At 56.8% G+C, this 8400-nt stretch overlaps 1 protein-coding gene across 7 annotated transcripts; it reads right to left on the reverse strand.

The window, feature by feature from the left end:
- Positions 1-142: 142 nt before the first annotated feature.
- CPNE6 (copine 6) lies at positions 143-7530 on the reverse strand. 7 transcript variants are annotated; one of them, XM_012467436.3, is made up of 18 exons: positions 7454-7530; positions 6690-7299; positions 5205-5376; positions 4536-4715; positions 4083-4157; positions 3848-3922; positions 3601-3684; positions 3420-3509; positions 2952-3056; positions 2637-2723; positions 2329-2388; positions 1936-2069; positions 1804-1858; positions 1658-1709; positions 1200-1333; positions 841-1077; positions 463-637; positions 143-342 (listed from the first exon to the last, which is right to left on the reverse strand). In XM_012467436.3, exons 2-17 carry the CDS (start codon positions 6977-6979, stop codon positions 500-502), a joined length of 1968 nt encoding a protein of 655 aa, XP_012322859.1. In that variant the 5' UTR covers positions 6980-7299; positions 7454-7530; the 3' UTR covers positions 143-342; positions 463-499. The 7 variants fall into 7 exon arrangements, with proteins under 7 accessions (XP_012322859.1, XP_021530551.1, XP_012322882.1 ...); XM_021674876.2 differs by having other exon boundaries at positions 6690-6804; positions 7359-7513; XM_012467459.2 differs by having other exon boundaries at positions 6690-6804; positions 7354-7513.
- Positions 7531-8400: the final 870 nt, after the last annotated feature.

An 8400-nucleotide genomic window follows, 5' to 3' on the forward strand; every position in this document is an offset into this window, starting at 1 on the left:
TAAGACTGCAGAGACGGCAGCCTGCCTGGGGAGCACTGGCTCAGATTTTGAAAGGTGCTGGTCCTCATTTCTTATGGTGTGTGTCGGGGGCTGCTGCAGGCTGCCCAGTGGGCATCTGAGGCATGATGGTTAGAGGTTGAGGTGCTAGGAGTGGTTCTCTTTATTAACAGCCAGAGAGTCAGGATCACCCAAGGGAGTCACTGAGGGGCCACAGCATTGAAGGGTATGGGGTTTGGAGAGATGGGAGCAGGGCCCACCACTCATGTCCAGGACCCAAGGGGCACAGCTGGTCCAAGAGGTGGAGGCATTGGTCACTGGAGTCAGGAGGGTCAGGACAGGCACCTGGGAGGGGGTGGGAGAGTCATAAGCACTCTCTTCTACACTACACCCAGTCTAGATGGGCTCTACCAAGCCCCACTTTGCACCCACTATGTCCACTCCTTTGGGCCCCCCAGGACTCACTGAGAGGCAGAGGGAGTGTCAGTCTGGAGGGTGGCAGTCACGGGCTAGGGCTGGGAGTCGTGGCCAGTGTGCAGGGCCTGGGAGCCCCGGGGCTGATGCCCTGGCTGGCGTAGTACTCCACCACCTGCCGAGGCACCTCCGCCAGGACACACTTGGCGAGTGCAGAGGGGGCAGCCTGGGGGTGGGGACAGCGATGTGGTTAGGGGTGGGAGGAAGAGTAGGGGAGGCAGGGTCAGCTGAGGGAGGGGTGGGGCTTCAAGGTGGCCAGCTGGGCTCCATCCTCCTTAGCAGGACATCAAATGGTGGAAGATGAACGTCAGATTTGGGGACATGAGAAACCAGGGAGTCCTTCAGCCAGAAGGGGCCCAGGGGACTTACATCCTTGAAGTCTCGGAAGGGCACGAACTGGACAATGTCTCGGGCTGCAGGCACCCCTCGGGGGCAGCGCAAGGGTCCGTCATCGCCATCCAGCAGTCGCATGTCAGAGAAGTCAGCATTGCCCACGCCCACAATGATGATGGACATGGGCAGGCGGGAGGCACGCACGATGGCAGCGCGGGTCTCGGCCATGTCACTCACCACACCATCAGTGAGCACCAGCAGCACCGAGTACTTCTGAGGGCCAGCAGAGAGGGTGGAAGGGTTGGCTTTGTGGGCAAAGGTGTTGACACCATTTCCACCAAGGTGCAGGCCCTGGCCCGGCACCACTTGAAGACACATGGGGCAGCTCCTCTTACCGTGGCTTGGCCGGTGCTCTGCTCCCGCTGGGCCGGCTCAGCCACACGGTTGATGATGGGGGCCACGTTGGTGGGGCCATAGAGCTGGATCTGGGGCAGGCAACGACGGTAGGAGGCGATGACCCCTGAGATCTCTGTGGGTGAAGAGAAGTGATGGAGCTGGTAAAAATGAGCAAGGGACCCTCCTGACACTCCTCAAAGCAAGGAAGTGCATCCAGGTCTGAGGACTGCCCTCCCCCTTGAGTTACTTCACTGAGCAGTGGGAGAGTTGGATAGTCCCTTGGTGGGGAGAGTTTGGGGGGCAGATGCTGGGCCTTGGCCCCAGAAGCCTCACCTGATGCAGACAGGTCTGGGATGGGTGGAAGGGACAGGGAGCTGGGCCCCTGGAAATGGAGTCTGTGCCCCTGTGTTGGGTGTGTCTTGGGGGAGACGGGGCAGGTGAAAATCTCCCCTCTTACCTTCACATTCAGGATTTTCTGGGTCAAAGTTGATAGCAAAGTCATGGGACACCTGTGCAGGCAAGGCGGGATCTGTGAGGGCCTGCCTTTCCTTCCTGTCTGACAAGCCCCACCCCCATCTCCTTCCTTCTCTCACATCAGCCTACCTCAAAGTTGGGGGGAATTCGAGCCCCAAAGCCAAAAGCTGGGAACCGCTTATCACTGGGGAGAAGAAAAGGCTGTGGGGTCAGTCGGGCAAGGCCTCCCTGCCTGTTCCCTCCCGCCCCACTTCCTCCTACCTGTCATAGTCCTGGCAGATGCCTCCCACTGCACGCAGGGCCTGCAGGTAGTGGTTGGGCTGTCGAGGGCTGAGGCAGTGCAGGGACTGGCTGCTCCTCGGGTCCCCATTGGAGGCGGTGAAGTCAATGGCCACCTGGGTGGGGTGGGGGTGGGAAAAAGGCCATGCTGCAGCCCTGGGAGCCACCAGGGAGCCTAGGCCGGAGCTGGATCTGGATAGAGAACTAGGATGAGTGCGGGGGAGGCTACAGGTGGCTGTCTCGTGATCTGGGGGCATAAACTGACAATGCCGAGGCTCATGAGCAGCCCAAGTGGAGGCAGTGGAGATTCTCCTTCCATTCTCTATGCACTCAGCCTCTCCCTCTTGCCTGTGTGCCCACCCTCTGGGTCTTTACCGTGAAGCTGATCTGGCAGCCACCCATGATGTAATCCAGGAAGGTGTGCACTTTCTCCACCTGGAGGTAGGGAGAAGGGTAAGGCGAGGGGATAGGGTGGTCCTTTGAGGAGGGAGCTTGTGTAGGGCTTCAGTGGGGAACATGGGGGAGCCAGAGTTTTTTGGGTTGCAGTTGGGGGTGAGATAGGGCAAGGATTTCCAGTTCCCAGAAGCAGAGAAACTGGTCTTTGAAACAGGGAAGGGTTTGAATCTGAGAGTATGGTAGGGGCAGGGGCTGGGATAAGGGTTGAAGCAGGAAGTGAAATTTACCGTGCACTGGGCCAGCACTACCGTCCCTGAGCTCTTGTAATTCTTCTTCTTGTCCCGATACTTGGGGTTGATACAGTCCCACTGCATCTAGACCCCACCCCACAAGCTCAGGGTCACAAGTCCATTAGGTGACCCCTCTTTCCCCCTTCCAGCAGAGCCTCCCAGAGCGAGATCCCCATGGCTCCATCCTTCAGCTGAGGCCAGGTGCTTTTTACCCTCTCCACCTACTATCACCTATAGTGATCTCTTCAGCATCACCCTTGGGATTCTCCCAGGGATCTGGGTGGGATTCTGGGGGTGGGATATTTGAGGCACCTCCTGCCCAGGGTTTGCCGTCCCTTCCTGCATCTCCTGGAAAGTGCTGGTGAACTCGCCGATGAAGTCATGCTTTCCACTGGAATCATAGTCATACACCAGGAACTGAGAAGACAGAGGGAAGGGTGGGGTCAGGTTGGAGATGCTCTGCGGTGTTCATGGGGGGTAGGGGGACTCAGGGAGGTAGGGGCCTCACAGTCTCGAGGTCCAAACAGACATCCTCAACTTGCCTAGAGAGGCCGCCTGCTGAACTTTGCTCTTTGGCTCAATCTGCCAGGGACTTTGGCCACTGATAACAGGCACACATGTGGGAAGTTTAACATTGAGCTGTGACCTGTTATTTATCCCACAGTGAGATGTGCTTATCACATGGCGGAGAGGAGGGAGGCTTGCTGCACGCAGGGGAAAGGTCTTAGACAGCAGGTTGGCTGCTCTAAGTAGGCTGTGCTGGCTTGGTTGAGATTTCACCTTGAGAGGTCGGTGGACATCACAGCTGCATAGGGAATGCAGGGACAGGCGGAACGGCTCCCAGCTGGGGTTCAGGTTGTTCTTCACCACCTTAGAGAGGCACCAAGTGGCTGGTCAGCTCCTGTCTGGGTTTTCTTATTTTGTTCTCCCTCCCTTCATCCCCATAGCCCCAGGCACCAACCTCAGTTCTCCAGACCAGCTGATCACTTTGGTCCCCATTGGTCTTATAGATTTCCATGAAAGGGTCAGACTTGCTGAACAGATCCTGAAAATACAGGAGAAAGGGCCCCTGAGGCTGGTGAGAGTTGCAAGGAGGGCAGGGGAGGGACTCACTGGGAAGGGAACAGGCCTGGGCTCCTGGGATCCGTCTTGAGTGGGAGGCCTAGGATGGACAGGGGAGTTGGGGGCCTGGACTCTGGGGTTCCAACCTTGTTGTCCAGCTTGTGGGCTCTGAAGGTGAGTTGCACATAGTCGTTTGTGCCAGATACCTCCTCGGCCACGATCTGCAAGGGGGATACAAGCGGCAGGACTCCCCTATCCCCACCACAAGGGCCACCCATCCCCTTTCCCTTAGGTGGGGGTGGTCCTGGGCATGATGTCAGCATGGGTGTCTGTGTGGGGGCATTGAATACCAGGACCAAGAGTATGGATGATCTTGCCTACCGTGATGGTGGACTTGCCCGCAGTCTTCCCATTCTTCAGCAGTAATGGCTTAGTGACCTTGGTTTGTGATACAATCTAGGGATGGAGGTGGAGGGAGACCCAGCTGTGACATCGCCATCTGCCTCCACCACGTACAAGGGATGGAATAATAAATGTTCTCTGAGTGTCCGCAAGGGTTGGCATTTTAACCTAGGCTAGAGTTGGGCTCAATTTTTACAACAGCCTGAAGAGGGGAGCACTCTGACTACTCCCCCATTTTTTAGACAGGAAAACTAAGACTCAGAGAGGTTAAGTATCTTTCCTGAGCCTGCACAGCTAGTGAGTGGCAGAGATGTGGGAGCCACGGCTGGGTTGAACTAGCTGTAGAGCTCATACTGTCTCTTATTTTGGCTTCCAGAGGCAAAAGCTGATGGAGGTGGGGTGGGGTGGGGTGGGGAGGCCGGGAATGCAGACCTGGCCCAAGGTGCACTCCGCAGAGCCGAGGAAGGTGTCATTTCTGGGGCTGGTGGCTCCATCCTCGGCATCAAACACGTGGAACTGCAGGGGCTGCTTCTCCTCAAAAAAATACTCGAGGGCCAGCACCCGGGAGAAGACAGGGCTGGAACAGGAGCGAAGCACCTCCGTGCGCTCCACCTGTGGTGGTGGTTGAGGGGAGGTGAGGGCTGTCTGGGAACCAAGGATACTTTTCCCTGCCCTCGACTGCCCTAGTCATGCCAGCTTTTCTTAGACCCCCACATCCCCAGCAACCAGCTCTTCTCTTCTTAAGCTGATCCCTGAGCTTGGGGTGCTGCCTGCCCACTGGACCCTCTGTGTCTGTCCTCCCCCGAAGTGGTATGTCCATTTCCAGGAGGGTGTGACAATTCCTGTACCTCCCTCAGAACTGGGACCTTTCTCTGGTTGAGTATCCTCTGTGCTATCATGAGACCTTTGGGAGCAACACCACTGCCTCTGGGGCAATCTCAGGACCCTCTGGGACTCCATCTCCAAGGTTACCCAAACGGCCTGGAAAAGGTGCCCAGGAGTCCACACATTTCCCTGCAAGGCTTTCACTGGTCCCACCCAGCCTCCCTCCTTCCCAGGCTTAACCCAGGTTAATTAAGGAGAAACCTGAGCTGCTCTCACCTCCACCCACTGCTCATCAGAGTAGAGCTTGAGCAGCACGCAGGGGTGGGGTTTGGTGAGTGTGTCCCGGTCCAGGAGGCCATGGCAGGACACCCGCAGCTCCACCCGAGAGGCCCCCAGCGTCATGGTTGGGGGCTCAGGCACCCATCCCATCTCAGGGTCCGACATGTCACTGTGGGGACAGAGCAGGTGGCCTGGACCCTGGAAAGGGAACACCTGCCAGCAGAGGGGTCTATCCTCTGGCGTCCCTGGGCCCCGCCCCTTAACCTCCTTTCCTAGACCCTGGGGTCTCACGGACCTCCTGCTTCCCCTGCCCTCTGCTTGGCTTCACCAGAGCTCTGAGCAGGGGAGGGCAGAGGACCTAAGTCTCCCACTCCTGCACAGAAGCTCTGTGCTGCTGGCCTGGGTATGTGTGGATGGGGCTGGAGAGGGCTGAAGGGTTGGGGTGGGGATGTTCCTGGCAGTCTTGGCTCGTAGGCCATCGATTGATCTACACTTTCTGCTGCCTCAGCATCTTCTGCTATTTCCCGACTGGTGTTGGAGCCAGCACTGCACTCAGTCTTGGCACGAGGGACCTAAACTAGGACAAGGGGGTGGGGTAGGGGGTGAAGAGGCCCTTGGGGTCTGAAGAGGATGGGCCTCTGGAGTGGAGTCTGCAGTGGGCAGGAGACAGGTTGGAAGGTCCCCTGCTGAGCTATCCCTATCCACTCCCCACCCCCACTCCCCTTCTGGCTAGCTGATGGAAAAGGAGGGGTGGTGGGCTGGGGAGGCAGGACCAGGGTTCTGCTGAAAGCTCCTTCAGGCTCCTGGCAGGAGCTCCAACTATGACAAGCCTCACATCCCTCCCCACCTCCCCTGTTTTCACACTTCTTGGCAGCACTGGCACTGTCTCTTAGCGACAGGATTTTTGGGGAGTCGAAGCTCCCTCCATGCTGCCCGTGGGATGCACGCATGCTACCTTCCCCCAGCAGTGGTTCCAAGCCTTGGGCTGAAGCAGGCAGGGGTATGCTGGCCCGAGTTCATGGCCGGTCAGTCCATCTATCTGTGTCTGTACAGATCTCAGGGTGAGGCTGTCTGATCCCATGTCATGCTTCCCCGAGTGAGTGTGCATTGGTGTATTTGAGTGCCCCACCCTCTGTGTTTGTCTTCCCCGGATGTCGTGTGTCCGTCTCCAGGAGGGTGTGACAGTTCCTGTACCTCCCTCAGAATTGGGACCTTTCTCTGGCTGGGCATCGAGCTCCCCACAATGTGTGCCTTTCTGGATATGTGAGGGAGGGTCTGGGCTGGGGGAGGGGGGTCTCTGCCTTCCAGCGACAAGTCTCCCAGTTCTCGGGGGTCCCCTGAAATAAGCAGGGGCTTTTGGTGGTGAAGGGATTGGGCAGGGCTGGGATCTCTCTGGGGGCTCCAGGAGATGTTGTTATGGAGACAGGCAAGCTGAGCTGGGCTGGGGCAAGCTGGGCGGCTGGGGAGGAAGGGTGGGCTCACCTGGGCTCTCGGTCAGGGGCTCCTCTCTCCGGCTCTCTGGCCCTGGCCCTGACTCCCTTGCTGCTCCAGCCGCTGGCGCCGGCTCCGGCTCCAGCTCTGCTGCTATTTATGGGGCCTGGATGGGGAGGGGTGGGGGGGGCGCAGCACCAGCTCCCCCCGCACAGATGGATTGGGAGGGAGAAGAGGGAAGGGGCAGGGCCACAGCCTGGGAGGGAGCCACAGAACCAGGGGAGAAGGGCGGGCTGGGGGTGGCTCGGAGGCAGGACCCCCATAGACACAGTGACACACATCTTCCCCTTCACACCACACCCACACCCAGGATCACAGAGATGCGCACATTGCAGTGGTGCGTGCACATACACATTCACACAGAGGAACGATGGCGACACATGCACCCACGGCTCACAGGCTCACACATATCTTGACACACACAGGCGCCAATACATAAACTCACTGTGACACCATGACGGTTACAGCCCCGCGCAGATACACGTTGGGAAACATACCCCTTCTCACATCACTTTCAACATTATTACACTAGATAAGGATATCTGCAGTCACATATACAGGAATGCTGGGCTGTCCTTGTCACACATGTACTCACATTAACCTAGAATACAGCCGAATGTAAATCTTCCCGGGCTTCTTAAAAATCATCACGTACCTTACTGGACGTCATCGCTTTGAGAATGGTGTCCAGTTCCCTAGCCACCATTTTATAAGGAGACACAGGAAATGGACATAATTGCTTAAGGACACCCAACCTCATATCCTGGTCACATGAGGGCATGTGCTGAAGGACTGACTCCCAAGGCTTCTTCCCGGTGCCACAATGTACCCAACACCCCCTGAGATTCAACCCATATGGGCTTATCCTTGTGGGAGGGGCTGTGCCATGCACAGATCTTAAGGAAACAAAACGAGTAATTCCTGGTGAAATCAGTAAGGAAGGGAAGTAAGCAGTTGCCTGGGGAGCTGCAAACCACACGTGAAGACATTTGGGCACATTGTGGTCTGTGATGAGTATGCAAGAGCATTTACCTTTACCCTCCATCCCCTTAAGCTGCTCATGTATTAATGTAGCAGCCGTTTACTGAGTATCTCCTGGGTGTCAGGCACTGTGCCAGGTGCTGGGGCTACACAGGTGATTAAGACACAGCCTCTGCCCTTAGGGGAGACAGATGTATATGGAACAGGGAGACAGAGACAGAATAAGCCAATACACCAATGCAATTAAGTGTGACAGGTGCAACGTTACGGACCTGCTCAGGATGCAGTGGGAGCTCATTAAGGGAGGGTGCAATATGGATGAGTAGGGAAGGCATCAGGAAGGGCTTCACAGAGAAAGAGGCTTTTGAGTGGGGTCTTGAATGCCAAAATAGTATTTGCTAGGACACCATGGGAGACAGCTACTTTAGTTGTTGACCTTCTCATGCCACAGAGACTTCCGTTCACCTACAAGCCACTCTGTTATTGAGAATTCTGACTAGTGAGGTTGCCCCCAGGATGACACAACATCATATAATTCCCCCATTAGTGTGCATGCACATGTACACACACACACGCACACACATGCACACACAGACACACACACACGCACACACACACTGCTCCTCAGTGTCCTTCTAGTACACCGGGGCTTCCAATCCCATTACACCTCCAAATCTGGACAGACACTGGTGCTGGTTTCTGTCCTTTTGGTTTCTTCTCC

This window comes from Aotus nancymaae, unplaced genomic scaffold (genome assembly GCF_030222135.1).
Source record: "Aotus nancymaae isolate 86718 unplaced genomic scaffold, 86718_ANA_hifiasm-v0.15.2.pri h1tg000011l, whole genome shotgun sequence".
Classification (NCBI taxonomy): Eukaryota; Metazoa; Chordata; class Mammalia; order Primates; family Aotidae; genus Aotus; species Aotus nancymaae.

Excerpts from the sequence above, each read along its gene's own strand:
- CPNE6 (XM_012467436.3), bottom strand. The coding sequence starts at position 6,979 with ATGTGTGTCACTGTGTCTATGGGGGTCCTGCCTCCGAGCCACCCCCAG. Across the intron at positions 5,377-6,689 it reads GCCCCTGACCGAGAGCCCAG|TGACATGTCGGACCCTGAGA; the intron begins GTGAGCCCACCC and ends CTGTCCCCACAG. Across the intron at positions 1,334-1,657 it reads AGAAAATCCTGAATGTGAAG|AGATCTCAGGGGTCATCGCC; the intron begins GTAAGAGGGGAG and ends CTTCACCCACAG.